Source organism: Myotis yumanensis, unplaced genomic scaffold, assembly GCF_028538775.1.
Source record: "Myotis yumanensis isolate MYYU_CA2020_CCGP unplaced genomic scaffold, mMyoYum1.0.hap1 SCAF_14, whole genome shotgun sequence".
NCBI classification, from domain to species: Eukaryota; Metazoa; Chordata; class Mammalia; order Chiroptera; family Vespertilionidae; genus Myotis; species Myotis yumanensis.
In genome coordinates, this window is record NW_027223765.1 from 25,773,523 (window position 1) to 25,792,235 (window position 18,713).

Genomic DNA, 18,713 nt, shown 5'->3' on the forward strand with positions numbered 1-18,713 from the left:
GCCAAAGGTAGAATCGTGCAGCCCTGTGAGGAATCGGGCTCCCTCCTCTCTGGTTTTAGGGTGCACACTCGAGAGCCGCCGCTACCGAGTCACTGCAGCTCGGCAGCTCCTGCGTTGAGCATCTGCCCCCTGGTGGTCAGTGCGCATCATAGCTACCGGTCAGACAGACACTTAGCATATTAGCCTTTTATATATCTACTAGAGGCCCAATGCACAAAATTCGTGCAAGGGGCTTGGCCCTTGCAGTCGCCTCCGCCCTTGCAGCCCCAGCTTCATCCGGAAGGTCATCTGGTCTAATTAGCATGCTACGCTTTTATTATATATCTATACTAATAAAAGGGTAATATGCTAATTAGACTGGGAGACCTTCTGGACAAAGCCATGGTGGCAGGGCCAAGGCAGAGGCAGTTAGGGGCAATTAAGCCAGCAGGGGGGGCAGTTGGGGGAGAGCAGGCTGGTAGGGGGGGCTTTTGGGGGCAAGCAGGCTGGCAGTGGGGAGGGAGATGGGGGCGAGCAGGGCGTGGGCAGTTGTGGGCAATCAGGCTGGCCGGGGCGGGGGAGTTGGGGTGAGCAGGCTGGCAGGGGGGCCATTGGGGGTGAGCAGGCCAACGGGGGGGGGGGCAGTTGGGGGTGAGAAGGCCAGCGGGGGGTGGACTGTTGGGGGCGAGCAGGCCAGCAGGCAGAGTGGTTAGGGGCAATCAGGCAGGCAGGCAGGTGAGCAGTTAGGAGCCTGCAGTCCCAGATTGTGAGAGGGATGTCCAAGATTGGAGAGGGTGCAGGCCGGGCTAAGGGACACCTCCCCACCCCCATGCAGGAATTTTGTGCACCAGGCCACTAGTATATAGATAATAGCCTAACAGTGTATAAGCAGCCTGTGTACAAGGGTTCTGGTACCACCTCAGATTCTGATCATGGGCTCTGTCTTGTATGTCACCTCTTATTTGTAGGGTAGGGTGATTTGACATGCAGACAGTGAATACTGTAAAACATTATATCATAAAGTGATATATAGTTGATGTGTTGGGAGATGAGGGAAGACCTGAAGTGGCTTGTCTGAGTTGGGCAAACTTATGTGTGGTGCAGGACCATTTACACCTTGCTTGGTCATGGCAAGGTAAGAAGGGAATGAAGCAGTTTATACTCTGAAGGTATTTTGATTCTTTCTTCTCTTAAGCCTTCATGGACACCATTGTAGTCCTGTGAATTTTTATCAGCAAGTTTTACATTCATAAAATTGGTGTGTAATTCTGATTTAACATTTAACTGAAATAGTTACATTAATAATAATGAATTACCAGGTAATTCATTATGAAATTACTAATTTAAAGGCTGCCTTATCAAGAAAAGAAAAAAGCTCTGACAGAATCTAAGAAATGATTATGTGGAAATAGCCAAAAATATATTGTAAAGTAATGTAATTTGTTTTTATTAATAAGGTTAAATATGAGTGCTTGGCAGAGGAAATCAAAATAGGAGACTATTATCTGAGATTACTATTGGAAGAAGATGAGAATGAAGAAAGTGGATCAATTAAGAGATCGTAAGCTAGTCTTTATATCTTGTTACAGTAGTCTCCCCTTACCCACAGTTTGACTTTCTGTGGTTTTAGTTACCGCAGTCAACCACAGTCTGAAAATATTAAATGAAAAATTCCAGAAATAAACAATTCATGAGTTTTAAATTGTGCACAATTTGAGTAGCATGGTAAAATCTTGTGCTGTCCCACACCATCCCATAAATCATCCCTTTGTCCTTTATACCCACACTAGAGGCTTGATGCACAAAATTTGTGCAAGGTAGGCCTTCCTTTCCCCGGCTGCCGGCTTCGCAGCCCCGGCCCCGCACCTGCCTTGGCCTGGCATCTGCTGCCACACACCCCCAGTTCCCTGGTTCCATGGAGCCTCCCCCCCCCCATCGATTTCCCTGAGGGTTGGTGGCCTGGACCTCCCTCTGCGGGGTGATCATGGGTCGATGGCGGGCCTGGCGCCAGTGTGTGTCATAGCATGGTCCTCTGGACAGTCATTTTGCTGTTCGGCCGTTCAGTTGATTTGCATATTACACTTTTATTATTATAGATTGTATTTGCTCTCTGCCCACTAGTCACTTAGTAACCACCTCCATTATCAGATATTTTGAGAGAGACCATGTTCACATAACTTAATTACACTATATTGTTATATTTTATTAATAATAATTGTTAATCTCTTACTGTGCCTAATTTATAAATTAAACTTTACCATAGGTTTGTATGTATAGGAAAAAACATAGAACATATAGGGTTTGTTACTATCTGGTTTTTAGGCATCCACTGGTGATCTTAAAACATACTGTATATATGTTTTTACTGTTTCATGGCTAATTTTATTGTGAACTTTTTTTAAATCTAGGTATGAATTTTTCAATGAGCTCTATCATCGTTTCCTGCTCACCCCAAAAGTAAACATGAAGTGTCTATGTTTACAAGCCCTTGCTATTGTTTATGGCAGATGTCATGAAGAAATAGGACCTTTTACAGATACACGATATATCATTGGAATGTTAGAAAGGGTAAGATATCATTTAAGGAAACTGCTACTTGGTACTGTCATTGCAGTACATGTTTAGATTTTCAATATTACATTTAAATTCTGTTTGATTGCCTTGCTACCATAACTTTCTGCATGAGTTTTTTTTTTAATTTACATTATACTTATTTATAGATGAGTAGGAAATGACTAATGGGTTAGTACTTGTTTATTTTTTTCATTTGCTGCTTTTGAACGACTTAAGCAACCTCTTTGTCAATCTTTAAATATGGATGAGCTGGACAGGTGTGTAAAAGAGTTTTATGTACTTTTGGTTTTCCATTTTGGAAAAATCTTAAATGATGCTAGCATACTAAACTTTGAAGTGTGGAGCTAGTAAATCTTTTCAGCACTATAGTGATAACCAATAAAATGGAAGTGAGTTAGCACCTTTTTATTTTAGAAAGTTGGTCATTTAACACTTGAGCATGGTAGGAGGAAAGAACAAATTGATCAGGTCATCCATGGCGCAGCTCAAGTTTGAGTGTTACCTTCTTGCTTCAGTGTGTACACTTTGTTTTTTTCATTTGTGTTTACATTCTTTCTATACTTAACAATTTAAATTTTAGAGAACTGCTTTAGAACCATTTCACCAATTTTGCAAATAGCCATCAATGCTTGTTATAATTCCCTCAGCTGTAGATTAGAAACTTGATTCTGAGTAAGGTCACAAAACATACCTAGAAAATAATATAACCAGCTGAAAATCCTTATTGTTTGCTGTTACACCACACTCTTAATTCAGTTACTGTAGTGAACCTGAGTACTTGTGGCATAGCATTTGTATTTTAGGCAGATACATTTTCCTTCTTGTTTGTATTTATCATGATGTGATTATGTGAAACATCATTAATCAATTATTTGAAATTTTTACTTAATTCAAGGTATTATTTGAGCTAATTCACTTATTTTAATTTTTACATATATTCTTAAAGCTGTATGTTGAAGTAATCTCTTTATGACTTTTAAAATATCCGCCTATCTAGGGACATGAGAGAAGTTATATAAAATTGCAGAGAATGCAAAACATTGGAGGATTTCTAATAATTGATCTTTGATTTTCTTAATGTTTAAAAGATGACATTATTTCTTACTGGCTGCTGGTTGATCTTGTCCAGTGATGATAACATCTAACTTGTGTTTCTGTTCACTTCTGACTAAATTCTCATTTATTTCAATAGTGCACAGATAAACTTGAACGAGATAGATTAATCCTCTTCCTTAACAAGTTGATCCTTAATAAGGTACAGTATTTCTGCATGTTATTTCTAAAGTCACATGAGTGTGTAACAAAAAGATAAATTACTGCAGTTTAAGTTAATTATCCAGACATGGTAATTTTTTTAGATCAGAAAGCTTCTAGAGCAGTGGTTCTCAACCTTGGCTGCACATTAGAATCACCTGGGAATCTTTAAAATCCTGATTTCTGGGCCTCATCCTCCGGAAATTGTTTCTTTGTTATGGGGTGGGGCCACAACATTAGTAACAAAGAAACAGAATTTCTGGAAGATGAGGCCCAGAAATCAGGATTTTAAAAAGATTCCCAGCCCTAACTAGTTTGGCTCAGTGGATAGATCGTTGGCCTGTGGACTCAAGGGTCCCAGGTTTGATTCCGGTCAAGGGCATGTACCTGGGTTGTGGGCACAAACCCCGTAGGGGGTGTGCAGGAGGCAGCTGATCGATGTTTCTCTCTCATCGATGTTTCTAACTCTCTATCCCTCTCCCTTCCTCTCTGTAAAAAATCAATAAAATACATATTTTTTTAAAAAAGATTCCCAGGTGATTCTAATGTGCAGCCAAGGTTGAGAACCACTGTTCTAGAGGGAAAAGTTGGTCAGATATTCTCTGTACATCCTACCCTACCATTACAGATACTGATTAATGATAATTTTATCTTAGTGAAGAATAATGAGGGGTGAAATCGCTAGCTGATTTTTCTTTAGGGAATCTTTAGGATTAGATTTGAAGTGAAATAAATACTCTACAGAAAGTGGAAAATTTATTTTTTTAAATTTGTATTCAGATTATTACAGTTGTTCCTCTTTTTCCCCCCATAGCTCCCTTCCACCTGGTTCCCACCCCACCCTCTGCCCTTACCCCCTCCCCGACACTGTCCTCATCCATAGGTGTACGATTTTTGTCCTGTCTCTTCCTGCACCCCCCACACCCCTCCCCCCACCCCCAGTCAGTCCATTAGAAAGTGGAAACTTTAATTTATCAATATACATTTTGATTTATCATTATATATTTTCAAGTAATTTGAAGACATAAAAAGTTACTTTAGCTCTTCATAGTTTATTTTTAACCCTTTGCACTCCGCTGTCCCCTCTCAGGGGACATCGGAATTCTAGCATATCACTCGGATGTCCCCTCTCAGGGGACATTGCAGTTTATTAGTGATTACGGGGAATTGAGTTATTTCAACGCAACTTTTTGAGACATGCATGTTTCCCTGAAGTTTTATCTTGAAATGGCACAAGAAATTAAATCAAAATATCGTAAAATTACTAAGATATATACAAGAAATGTCAGCAGGTTTTGTGTCGGATTAAACAATAAACTACATATTCCCGATGTGGGACAAAGAAAACGGGACTGCATTGTGTGTTCTAACAGGAAAACACCTGGTGGCAGGCGTCAAACCACTTATTACTGTCAAACATGCACTAATCAGCCTGCAATGCATATTGGGGAGTGTTACAAAACTTATCATACTGTACAAAATTATAAACAATAAAATATTGGTTTTTTTGCAAATATACATTCCTCGATGTCACCCAATTCATATAAGTCCAATATCATTATAATACGTTACTTGGTTCCAAAATTATACTAAATAATACGAGGGTCTGTAAATGCACGTTTCCGCCGCAAAGTAGCGTCGAGTAGCTGGTAGCCAATGTCCAGAATGGTTCGGAGTGCAAAGGGTTAAGACATTTAAATCGGTTTGTGCTGGTTTCTCACAGGAATTTATAGTTGTAATATTTATAACATTCATAAGTGCATGATGTTGAAATAAAATTTGAGGTTTCTTTTAAATTTTATACTAATATTAACTTGTTTAGTTTTAGTCCTTTAGTAAATAATGCAAATGCTTTAAAATGAAGTGTAATTAATAAGTCCTAAGAAAATTTAATTGAAATGATAATCTCTTCCTAACTTCTAAGAAATTATTAGTTTTATCTTATGTTTACAAAAATATACTAGAACATTAAAAGTTTTTTTAATATGCCAGATTTTACTTCTGATTATAGAATAATTTGTTTATTAACAAAAAGGCCTTGTAAAACGCAGGATAATTGTAGTACCAGAGTTTATATGGGTGTTATTCCTGCCAGCCTTTCATTTGTTTGCTTATTTTTATTTTGTTTCATTTGCTCAGAATGTAGTTTAAGAAAAATATTTTTATGTGATATATTTGTAATATAGCTTTAGCCTTTTTTATTTTTGTCTAAATTCATGTTCCTTGAACACAAAATTCTGGAAATATCAATTAGTATCACTTGTATGTTAAGTTTTTCAGATTCCAAATATTCTCTTAGTTGAGAGCCTTTTAGGTAGTAGTACATATTAAAGAGAAAGGTTTTAGATTATGTAAAAATGTTTTTGTCTCCTAGAAAAATGTTAAGGATCTCATGGATTCAAATGGGATTAGAATCCTTGTGGACTTACTTACCCTTGCACATCTCCATGTAAGCCGAGCTACGGTACCACTGCAAGTATGTATTCTTATGTAGATTTTACGAGTTTTACATCCGTGAAATATACTTTTAGGATCAAAAGAATCATAAAAATCTGAAAATACGTCAGTATATGTGGCTAAAAGTGTATTGTTCCAATAAGTATAGTACTAATACAGGGGAGATTAAGTCACACAAAAATGGGAAAATAACTGTAAGAACAATCCGAAATGGACAGTGATGATTCATTTTTATTTTTTCAATGTCTCTTTGTCTTTTAAAGTAACTACATTGCTAGTGTCTTATTTTGAGGCAATGCAACCTTTAGGTTCACCATTTATGTAACTAGAACTTGTAGCATTGACAGCCATGAAGAATATACATTGAATCTGGGAACCTTCTCAAAACCAGCCAGTAAGAGGACAGAGCTGCCAGTCTCTGCTGAAAGGCCTCTTCTGATACCTAACTTACAGAAGGGATCTATACTTAGCTCATGGAACATTTCTTCCTCCTTCCCTTCCTCCCTCCCTTCCTCCCTTCTTTCTTTCCTTTCTGTGTTATGCTTTGTTTTAGTTTAATCTCTTAGTGCAGGGGAATGTATCATTTTAAATTTTGGCTAGAGTGTGGACAGAAGTGCTACTTGAATAGATGATGGCATTTTCTGTTATGAGGTATGAATGAATAATAGTAATCGTGATGCTGTATAGCATGACAGTGTACCAGGTACTATTCTGGTACACATAATATGTTAACCCTTTAAATCCCCAACAACGCTCCCATTTTACAGATGAGGAAACTAAGGAACAGAGAGGCTAGGTATATTGCCCAAGGTCAGTGAGTAAGGAACAGAGCCTAAGTTAGAACCCAGAAGTCTATGCTCTTGACCACTTTGTTATCCTTCTCAATATGAGTAACTGAAAGCAAATAGTTATGAGAGTACTTAAAAACCATGTTTTAATAAAATATAATAATTACATAAAATTTTATTTTAGATTTTTATAAACATTGATAACTAAAACTATATAATAGTGACCTGTAGTGATGGTAATAGATTGAAACTAAGTGTTTAAAACCACTAAAAGTTTCCTGTCCACATTTTAATTCTTGGATCAGATGCTTATTGAAACTTTTAGTTGGAATGAGTTTTTCCCTCAAAAGAAGAACTTTAGTTATTTGAGCATTGTGATTTAAGGTTAATGGTATATGTTTATTTTTATAGCTATTTGCAGTGTTCTTTGCTACTAAAATTTTAGTGCCCTGAGAATTTATAAAGGACCATCAGGAATGTAGATATCTTTGAATTTACCTTAGATTTTAAGTGAATGTAGAACCCATTTACTTCTAATGCTTCTTAGAAAACAAGTCACTTTTTTTGGACCATTAGGCTAGGCATTTAACCCTTACCTCTTAAAATAAAGTCTCTTAAAAATTTAGGTGAATTTTTAAAGGAATAAAACCCAAGAAATTAGTACTATGTAACTTTTTATGAAAATTACCCCCTTAAATTTCTGTCTTAAAAAATAACTAAATTATTTTAAAACTTAGAGCAATGTAATTGAAGCTGCTCCAGATATGAAAAGAGAGAGTGAAAAGGAATGGTACTTTGGCAGTGCAGACAAAGAAAGGAGTGGCCCGTATGGATTTCATGAGGTATGTGTCTCAGAGAAATTTTTCATGAAAGTCATAGCCTTTCTTATTTCCTTGTGCTTAGTACACACAGAGATAGTAGAATATTTTAACGCTATATTTTGAATTACTGTCATCAGCTCCAAGGGCTCTGCCTTTCCATTTCCCCATGAAGGATTGGATGGTTTGCATTTCTAGAGAAACACACACACACTCACACATATTAAATGATGTCTTCAAACCTTAGTGTTTAAAAGCAGTTGTTAATGGAGGTAGTACTCATACTTTTAATGAATTTTATGTAACAGTTGTTACCTTGATAATTATGTTAAACTACAAAGCTTTTTTGTATGAATAGGATGTTTTAATATGCAGCCTGAAATTTATTAAAAATTGCCTGTATAGTCCAAAGGCAATTTCTATCTTCACATCTGCTGATGTTTGATTCTGCCCTCCCATCCTTAGCCTCCCAGGCTCAGAATTTAGCCAAAGAGTTTTATAGAACACCAAGCCTTTTGTTTGCATAATTTGGTCATTTTACATTCTGCCTATTGTTTTAATTTTTTCCAGTGTTTCTTTATACTCACTGGCTGACCAGCTAAATGGTTATTTTCTTATTAGTAGCCAAATTTGGGTTCCTAAAGGCCTGTCAACAAAGTTTACTATTATTCTTTAATAGTGAACTTATATGTTTATTTCATAGTTTAGTATGTGTTTACTATAAAATAGAAAGCATTTGCAAACCCTTTCATTTTGCTTTATTTGTCTGTAATAATGATGCCTTGCTTTCATTTAGATGCAAGAACTGTGGACCAAAGGAATGTTAAATGCAAAGACCAGATGCTGGGCTCAAGGCATGGATGGATGGCGACCACTACAGGCAATCCCTCAGCTTAAGTGGTGTCTGTTAGCCAGTGGACAGGCTGTCCTAAATGAAACTGACCTTGCTACCCTTATATTGAACATGTTGATCACAATGTGTGGATATTTTCCAAGCAGGTAAAATGTAATTGAACATTTCCATGGTTACCAGGGACTCTTAATCATCTTCTCCTCATTTGTAAAAATGCTTCCTCTGTGATGGCATGGGAGTACTTTGGTGATTTAAAGCAACGGTATTCCATTTGTGGCCTTGGGGGAATGCTGCTTTGAATTTTGGAGCTTTTTAAAAAAAAGATATAAAGAAACAATTTGTAAATTATATTGGTAAAGTAGCTAAAAACATCTTTCTCTGAGAGACTACAAATAATGATATTGAGGCTTGCTAGCTGCCTTCTAGCAATAGTAACAGCTGCCATTTATATGAATCAGGTATAAACTGTTGAAATAAGCACACTGCAGTCTGTAGACAGTGGCAGGTGCCAGCTCCTGACCTGTCAGGTCAGCCACTCCTGGTACAGGAACATGAGTCTAGGCTCACATCTTGCCCCACCTGACGAGTGAAGGTGAGACTTCGTTATCTAGTAATAATCATAATTATGACCCTTGAATGAGACATTTTAATCTTTATAAAATATTTGCTTGTACATCATTTTATTTTATTATGCTATAGATATTTGTGATGGAAATTATTGAGGAACTGTCATTTTTGTAACACTTGAGGCTTTCATGTTCCAGTTCTCTTTAAAATTCAGATCAGACTTAAAGTGACATAAATAGTAGTTAGAATAATGTAGCATTGAATTAAGGCTTTACTTGGAAAATACTGAGAGTAGGTAAATGGTTTAAATTTATGTGACATAGTTTGATATGCCCTTTGGGGGGAATCTCCACTGACAGTGTTAGACAACACCAAGTTTAATCAATTAAATAATAAATAAGAGTCTCTGGCTCTTCTAGGGTACTGTTTTTCAAGGAAATCTTATGGAAGGAAATGAAGTCATATTAAGCAGCCAAATAGATTTAAACCAAAATACCTAATCATGTTCCCAGCTGTATGAGAGCTTAGTCTTCATTAACAAAAAAAGTAAGGTAATATGCTTCATGCCTAGTAGAATGTCATATGCTCTGATCATATAAATTTTCATGAAAATATTAAAAGTTGACCTTAGAAAATATTTTCTAGAGATCAAGATAATGCCATCATTCGGCCTTTACCCAGAGTGAAAAGACTGCTCTCAGACAATGCTTGCCTTCCCCATATTATTCAGGTGAGTTACTCTTCTGTTACCAAATTAGGAATACTATTTTAAGAATCATTTTTCTTATTTAATTTTACTAGGAGCCCCAGTCATTGTTTCTTTGTAGTTTATTCCATTTTCAAAAAGCCTGAACCCCGAATTACATTTACTTCACACTTACTGCTAATTGATGTTCTAAATAAACTGTGGGAGATTGTGTATCCAAGAATGTAAATATGGGAAGACTCTAGACTCCAGAATTATTCTCAAAAGGTTTTAGTTATTATCCATTCTTATAATCACACCACTGTAATAACTTAAACGTGATGTACTGTGGTTTGCTGCGGGCTTTTCTGTTGTGGACATTTCTGTTCAGATGCTTAAGTGAAAGTGCACTGCAGTTACTGTTCCTTCTGTTCCACCACCTCCCCATCCCCCAGCCAAGAGGAATGTGCGCTGTATGTGTGAGCTGGTGGGAGAGGTTTTTGTTTTCTATTCTGGAACGTCTCGGCATGTAGGTGAAGGACAGTACTGGAAAATCTAACTCTCTCAAATGTTTTTCCAATACCTATGAAACTGAAAGGAAAGAAGTAAATGCAAATGCTGTTGAATTTCAGGCCCGGAAAAGATGGCTAAAAAACAAATTTTAACAGATTTGGTCAGTATAACGTGAAACTTTGTGGGGGAAAGATCTATTTTAATTAACCAAACATCTTTAGTAATATCTAAATAATTAAAGTTATTTAAAAGAAGAATTTTAATTATAAAAGTAGTTCCTTTTAACAATATATGCCTCCTATATTTTTTTAATACTGAGTTTAAAAAATATTTTTGGCCGAAACCGGTTTGGCTCAGTGGATAGAGCGTCGGCCTGCGGACTGAAGGGTCCCATGTTCGATTCCGGTCAAGGGCATGTACCTGGGTTGCGGGCACATCCCCAGTAGGAGGTGTGCAGGAGGCAGCTAAGGGATGTTTCTCTCTCATTGATGTTTCTAACTCTCTATCCCTCTCCCTTCCTCTCTGTAAAAAATCAATAAAATATATTTAAAATATATATATATATTTTTGAGAAGCTGTTTGTTTTTCTTTAATTGTCTGTGTTCTGGAAGACCTTAATCTTGCTAAGCACATTTAGGCAGTAGTAGTTTTCAGGAACATTATCTATATTAGTTTGTACAGATTTTTTACTTCATTTGATTTTAAGAGCAATCACCAGTTTTACCATTGGAAATAGCTTCAGAATTTTTAGACTGCTCTTAGATGCCTCTAAGATACCAGTAAATGTCCTATGTCTTCTAGTATAGTCACAATTTCAAATATTTTGGGATTTTGCCTGCTAATTCCCATATTTTGTTAAAAGTGTTTTCAAGTCCTATGTTACAACTACTGCTAACACTAGGGAAAATCCTGTGTTACTATATCTTGATTTTTCCTTGAAAAAATATGTCATAGTACTAAACACCTTCTTGAACAACTAAGACACCAAAATACAGAGAAATTTAAATTATGTACTTAAAGACATAGCTATTTAAATAGTCTCGTATCTGAATCTAAAATTTTGACCTCTAATCTGAACTAGTACTTTTGTTTTAAATTTATTTTTTTTACTTATAACATTTGACATCAAATTGGGGATTCTTTGGAAGTAATTGTTTATAGAAAGTTGAAATGCCGCTTTTATTAAGCTAAAACTTACTAAATTTCTTTATCAAGTATTCTAGCAACGTTGTATGATTTTTATTTTTTATTCATTACTGTGATCACAGATGCTAGTATTGCCAGCTCAGATTTCTAGAGACCTACTGATATTTGGTTACCCTCTTGTCCTCTACCTGCTTGTGTAGATCTCTTGTGTACTGCTGTTTTGCTGATGGCGTTCTCTGCTCTGCTCCTTGAGTTCTTAAGTCTTCTTTGGGGGATACTTCACATCCACTTAACTGAAAATAACCCAAAGAGTAGCTGCTTTTCTTTTTTCTTTTGTCATAAGATTCCTGCACAAGAAACAATTTTACCTATAATCATGACAAAACAGCTTCAGGCATATTTGGACTTTTTCTGAATAAATTTTGATCAATTCTAATATTTTATATCTCTGCATTAACTATTGTGAAATGAATCATCTTCAGATCTTTTTAGAATCTCATATCTGAATCTAAAACTTGGACCTCCTAATCTGAGCTAGTATTTATTCTTGTTTTAAGGTGTTTTTTTACTAGTAACATTTGATAGACAAGCTTACAGAATCCCATGGATTTTTATTTTGTAACTTACTGCATATAAGAAACTGTAACCTCAGTACAAGAAATACATAAATCTAAAATGAATGATGATATTGCAATTTTTTTACAACCCAATAACAAAAACATTTTATTTCTTTTTTTTAGCTACTGCTGACCTTTGACCCTATCCTTGTTGAGAAAGTTGCTATTTTGTTATACCATATCATGCAAGATAACCCACAGTTACCTCGTCTTTATCTTAGTGGAGTATTTTTCTTTATCATGATGTATACAGGTTCCAATGTGCTTCCTGTGGCTCGGTAAGAACTCTAATGATAATCTATTTAAAATTATTGTTTGAATTGTACATGGATTGATATGTGTGTGTGTACAACATTGCTTTCATTAAACTTTTCATTATAAAAGTAGTTTATATGTCTGAAAATTTAGAAATTAGACAAATAGGGGAAAGCTACTTAGTATTACAACACTTACCACTTTTATCACATCTAACATAAGAATTTTACCACCTACTATTTTAATATACATATTTAATGTAACCATATTCCTATTGTGCATGCAATTTTATGTTTGTTTTTTTTCTTAAATTTGGATACTTTGTGCTATTGGTGGGTAGTTCAGTTGATTAGAGCATTGTCCTGATGTGCCAAGGTCGCAGGTTTGGTCCCCAGTCAGAGCACCACACAGGAAGCATCCAGTGGATGCATGAATGGGTGGAAAAACAGGTCGATGTTTCCCTCTCTCTTTTCTTCTCCCTCTCAATAAATACAATAAAAATAAATAATTTCAAAAATTGGATAACTTTTCACGTTATTATCTAATCTTAATATGACCATAGTTGAAAAACCTTTCTGTTCACTTAAGTTCTTGTGTTAACGAGAAATTAAACATTTTGGCGATCTGGATTTACAAGTTGCCTTTTATGGCTTTTACTAATATAGAAAGACCTCATCTTTAAAAAAACTAAGGTTACTAAATCTAAATCAGTTCCTGTGTCTGATCAGTAATCTTTTCCCCTAGATTTCTGAAGCACACGCATGCCAAGCAGGCTTTCAAGTCAGAGGAGGTAAGCCAGGTGAATCCTCTGCATGCATGTTTCACACGGGGTAAGACGTGCTGGCAACAAAGCTTCCAGAGCTGTGCGTGTTTACTGGATTAGGAGCACGTGAGGGCAGGTGTTACTTTAGTCCATTTTTACAGTCCCTTGTGGTACATCACATTAGTCTAAGCTAATATTTTTTAAATGAGAATAAATGTTGCCCATTAGACTTAATATTGGAAATTGAAGATGTGGATTATAATGTAACACCACTGCGAATGTGATTTGGTCCCTTTGTGTAAAATTTGGATTAATTTTCATAAATAGTTCATTATATACCAGAGTCATATATCAATTAACATTCAGTATGACTTAAACTTCCTTTTGTTCAGATTCCAAGGAGGTGATTTCTTTTTTAAAGCTACTTCAATTTTTAGGCGCTTTCAAGTGTTCTTGCCATTTTACTGAGGAGGGAAAGAAGGAATCTAGAAAAAGATGACTTATTCAACCTGAAACTTTATACATTTGCAGAGATATTTTTGTCAACACATAACTGAAGTGTGTTTCAAATTTCGTTAGGCTTTTTTCATGGAGCGTTGGTTTTCAGATTTTCTTAAGAGCATAAGAATAAACCAAAACCAGACCATTTGTTTAGGAGACTAACCAAGGAATGTTAGACCACTTTGACACTAGACCAAACTGCATGTTTTATAGAGTAGCCAGTGAAGCTACGAAATAGTCTGTCTTTCTGATAATATTAAAGTGATGTTCATGCTAGTGTCATTTTCATAACTTTATACAAATGGAAAATGAAAATATAAAAAAAGTTTTCAAAAATTGCTCCTAAATATAGCCTTAAGCATTAATATAGCCTTAAGCATTTTGGGCATTATTCCTTTTTGTGGTGCAGTTATTCATATGTTTTCAAATTTTATATGAGAAACTATGCATATCATTTCACCTAACAATATTTAGAATAACTACAACAAAAGTGTTTTTTTATACCAGAACTTTGGATACAGGAATTACTAAATAATAGTATTGTAAAGAACAGAACAAGCAATCTAAAAGTTTAACAGATAGTAAATTTATGGCTTTTATTAGCAAAAGGCCTGAAAATATTCATAATCTAATTTTTCTTTGCAATAAGTGATAAAACCATGTCTGGGTTTTTTCCCTGGATCTTTGCCAAATCCTAAAGAAATGAAATGTCCTCAGTTTGCCTAGAAGGAAATAAGAGAAGTTCTTATTGTCTTTAGGATTTTATTTACATCAGGCAAAAAAAATGAGTTTAAAAATTTAGTATGATTAAGTGTGATCATTACCCTGACTCCATTTGGCCAGCCAGACAATATGGAGTTTTTAATATAGTTAATTATACTTACTTTGAATAGGAATTCTTCATCTAAGTCCTAGCCACCCTTCATGCCAACAGACTCATTTAGACAGGGTTGGGGAAGCTTTTTTTCTGCCAAGGGCCATGTGGGTATTTATAACATCACTTGCAGGCTGTATAAAATTATCAACTTAAAAATTAACCTGCTATATATATATTTGGTCAAACATTTAATTAACTCACCCTTAATGCCTTGGCAAGGCCAGACCAAATGATTTTGTTGGCCTTATGTGGCCCGAGGGCCCGATATTCCCCATCCCTGCTTTAAGATCTTGATTTTCTGGATTTACTAATTTTACTTGTTTTTGAAAACAAGCAGCAGGTACAGGTGGAAACGGCAATCAGCGATGTGACACAGAATAACTGATGTTAATGTCTTTTCCATCTTTCTGTGTTGTCCATCACTATTATTCATGGCCAAAGGCCAGTTGGCAGCCCTGGCACCTGAGGAGGTTAAGACTCCTGCAGGGCTGGAGGTGTTAGTTCACCTTGGAGCTTGTCAAGCCACTTTAAACCACCACATTTTGCCATGTTTCTATCTAAATTTCCAAAGCACAAAAGCAATTTTTTCTAGTTTTCTTAAATGTTCACCAAAAAATTGAAAGATAGCTTTATTGTTTCTGACTACATGTTGTTTTGTTTTAAAGTCAAAAGGACAAGATATTTTTCAAAGAAGTATACTTGGGCACATCCTACCAGAAGCTATGGTTTGTTATTTAGAAAATTATGAGTCTGAAAAGTTTTCTGAGATTTTTCTTGGCGAATTTGACACACCAGAAGCAATCTGGAGCAGTGAAATGAGGTAAGTACTCAATTGATTGTATTTTATACTCAGAATCTTTGCCCCTTGCTGTCTGATTTGACTCTTATTAAAAGAACTGCTTTTACTAGTGTCATAATCTAAAGCTACAGCAGTCATTGGTGTCAAATCAATTTTGACATGATTTGACAAAATTACTGTGACCTTAATAGAGCTTTGTATAAAAGTGTAGACCCTGTTATCATTGGTGCTTCTTAAGTCAGTTTGTGGAACTGGTATGATTTCAGGCAATGAACTAATATGTATTTATGGATATGTGGAGATAAAATCAAAACACAGTTCTTAGATATTTGGAAATAAAACTGTACTCCACTAATTAAAAAGTATGCCCCATATAAAATGAACCATACCAGAGAGATTCTAAATTCATTTTAGAATGGGGACTCCATAGCCAGAACATTTTGACATTAATCTGGAGGTTAGGGTTCCTAACAATTCTCCTTGTTAGGAGGAGAATGCCATAGGAAAAGCTGATGGAAACATAGAAAAAGAAGAAGCCCAGAAGCAGATGTCAGTGTTCAGACATGCTTTGTGCAGGAAAGAGTTCCAGTGTCAAGGCCACCTCTGGAGAATCACCCAGTCCTCTCAGCTGGATGCCAGTTGACCTTCTGAGCCAGTCATTCACTCTCCTTTGGCTGACTTCACACTCACAGTGTCACCTGCTGGTTATCATTTGTATCCTCCCATAGGTTGACCTATAGGCTTGACATATGCTAGCCACCAATTTAAATATATTTTGTATGATAATCATATTTTTCTTTAGGAAAAAATGTATAGGAATATAAAGAAGTTTACAACAGTTTTTCTATGTAATGTTTTTCTTCTGAAATTTATTATGCATCCTCCATCTGAAAAATGTAACTCTATGAGTACTGATCAAATCAAGTTTCTGCTAGCTGAGGGCCAGATCCCAAATGTGGTTAAATTGACTAAAGTAAATACCAAGCAATGAGCTTCTTTGGGATGATAGCTAATTGAGTTTCCTGGCTATACCCATGTGCTGCATGCAGATTTCTTACCATTTGACCATCTCATGACTAATTTTTCAGTAGCAATGACTTATAATAGGAAGGACTGGTAATATCAGCCTTTCTTTCTATGGTCTTCTTTGTAGGTAGGTATTACAAATAAGTTTATATCCATTGGAAGTTTTTACATGAGTTTAAAATACCCTGAATAACATTCTCAGGGTATTCTAAATAAATGAGTTACTCTAAAGAAGGTCCATGTAATTATTTTGCATGATTACCTATCTTAACCATTTCTTTAAAATCAAATAATCGTTTCATAATGCTTGGATGTTTTTATAATTGTAGGCGCCTCATGATAGAGAAGATCGCTGCCCATCTTGCTGATTTCACACCTCGTCTTCAGAGTAACACGAGAGCACTTTATCAATATTGTCCCATCCCAGTTATCAACTATCCACAACTAGAAAATGAACTATTTTGTAATATTTATTACCTCAAACAACTTTGTGATACACTCCGATTTCCAGATTGGCCAATTAAAGACCCGGTAAGTTAGCAGATTAATTTGTGCCTTCTTAAAGTATAAAAAATAGCCTCTAATCATTTCTGGGTATTTCTTCCGTCAATGCTAGAAGGATAATGGCTTCCTGAAGTATTTCCTCTTACTCTCAGCACCATGTAAAGGGTAGTTCAGTATATTTGGGTACACACCAAACTGAAAGATTTTTTTTTTTGAGGGAGTATTAGGATTTTTATAATCTTAAACTTCTGTGACAGAAATGAAACAAACAATTTCATGTATATTACACGATTGTATACTATATTAGCTTGGTGGAAGCTTGTCTCTAGAGCAGATTGATTAAGTTCACAGATGTCAGAGTAAGGTGGTGTGGGACTGAGTCTCAGTTTGGCCTTAGGCAGTAGCACTACTAATAATAGCAACTATCTCATGTGGTAGTCAGGAGACTATGTGAGAATTTACATAAGAAACACAGCACAATTCCTAGCACACATCTGAGGCAGTATGTGTGACATACTTATTTGTATAGTAGTATCTACTGCCTGCCTGTCCACAGTGCCCTTGGGACCCCTCCAGTGTGAGCCCTTGGATATCTGCCTGAAGCCTGGAATAAAGTAGGCCTGGCCACTGTGTTGGATTATTATTGTGGCAGAGGGTATACCATTATCTTTACCATCAAAAGGTCTCAGAACAGTTACCATTTGTGCCACCAGGCACTGCCCCTTTATAGTGCTCTGACCACATGAAGGCACGTAGACTCTGCTACTTGGTCTGGATTCAACTTGAGATAGTTGAAAAAGTATGGGCTTTTTAGTCAGACCTAGGTTTAAGTCCACCTCCATCACTTAATAACTGGGAAACATGTAGCTATCTCTCAAAATCTCAATGTTTTCATGTATTATTGAGATTTCTATACATGCCCAAGTTTCAGGCTTGATTCCCGGTAGGGGGCAAGCAGGAGGCAGCTGATCAGTTTTTCTCATCAATGTTTTCCCCTCTCTCTTTCTCCTCCCTCTCCTTTACCCATTCTCTCTCTCTAAAAAAAAAAAAAAAAAAAAATCAATAAAAATATATTTTAAAAATATATAGTCCTGAAACAAATATCTTACTATTCAATAGTGTTTTGGTTATTTGTATTTCAGAAAGCTGTTAATTGGATAGTCTAGAAATGTCAGTTTAAATAAATATAGCACAAGGATTTTGTCACTTGCAAATTATATTATGAAATAGTTTTATTTTAACAGATATAAATTTTAATCCTCTGTCTTTAAGGTTAAACTTCTAAAAGATACCCTTGATGCCTGGAAGAAGGAAGTAGAAAAGAAGCCACCTACTATGTCAATAGATGATGCTTATGAAGTGCTTAATCTCCCTCAAGGACAGGGACCGTGAGTTACTTTCAGTATTATCTTCTTCCTTCGTCTTGCAGTTCCTGTTATGCATGAGGAAGAGATTTTATAGCAATACTAGAGGCCCAGCGTGTGGGGTCCCTTGGCCTGGCCTGCGCCCTCTTGCAATCCAGGATCCTTCTGGGGGATGTTGGACTGCCGGTTGCAGCCTGATCCCCACAGGCCAGGCCGAGGGACGCCCATGGGTGCACAAATCTGTGTACCGGGTCTGTAGTATGCATATAAGATCTTTGGTTAATCTCTTCCCACCCTCTCCTTAACTCCTCCCCACTTCACTCTGAGATTCATCAGTCTGTTCCATGTTTCCATGCCTGTGATTTCTGCTCCT

The 18,713-nt window shown here is 36.2% G+C and overlaps 1 protein-coding gene across 5 annotated transcripts in view; it reads left to right on the plus strand.

Moving 5' to 3' along the window:
• Positions 1-18,713, plus strand: part of DNAJC13 (DnaJ heat shock protein family (Hsp40) member C13) — a 116,338-nt gene that overhangs the window by 60,739 nt on the left and 36,886 nt on the right. For all 5 annotated transcript variants that reach the window (XR_011473690.1, XM_070433409.1, XM_070433406.1 and 2 more), the window contains 12 exons: positions 1,437-1,540; positions 2,388-2,547; positions 3,746-3,808; positions 6,182-6,283; positions 7,790-7,894; positions 8,667-8,869; positions 9,936-10,020; positions 12,375-12,529; positions 13,251-13,296; positions 15,313-15,467; positions 16,802-17,003; positions 18,249-18,364. Coding sequence is in view for 4 of the 5 variants with exons in the window: in XM_070433409.1 (XP_070289510.1) it covers positions 1,437-1,540; positions 2,388-2,547; positions 3,746-3,808; positions 6,182-6,283; positions 7,790-7,894; positions 8,667-8,869; positions 9,936-10,020; positions 12,375-12,529; positions 13,251-13,296; positions 15,313-15,467; positions 16,802-17,003; positions 18,249-18,364 (1,496 nt within the window). In the remaining variant the exon portion in view is untranslated. The remainder of the gene's footprint in view (positions 1-1,436; positions 1,541-2,387; positions 2,548-3,745; positions 3,809-6,181; positions 6,284-7,789; positions 7,895-8,666; positions 8,870-9,935; positions 10,021-12,374; positions 12,530-13,250; positions 13,297-15,312; positions 15,468-16,801; positions 17,004-18,248; positions 18,365-18,713) is intronic.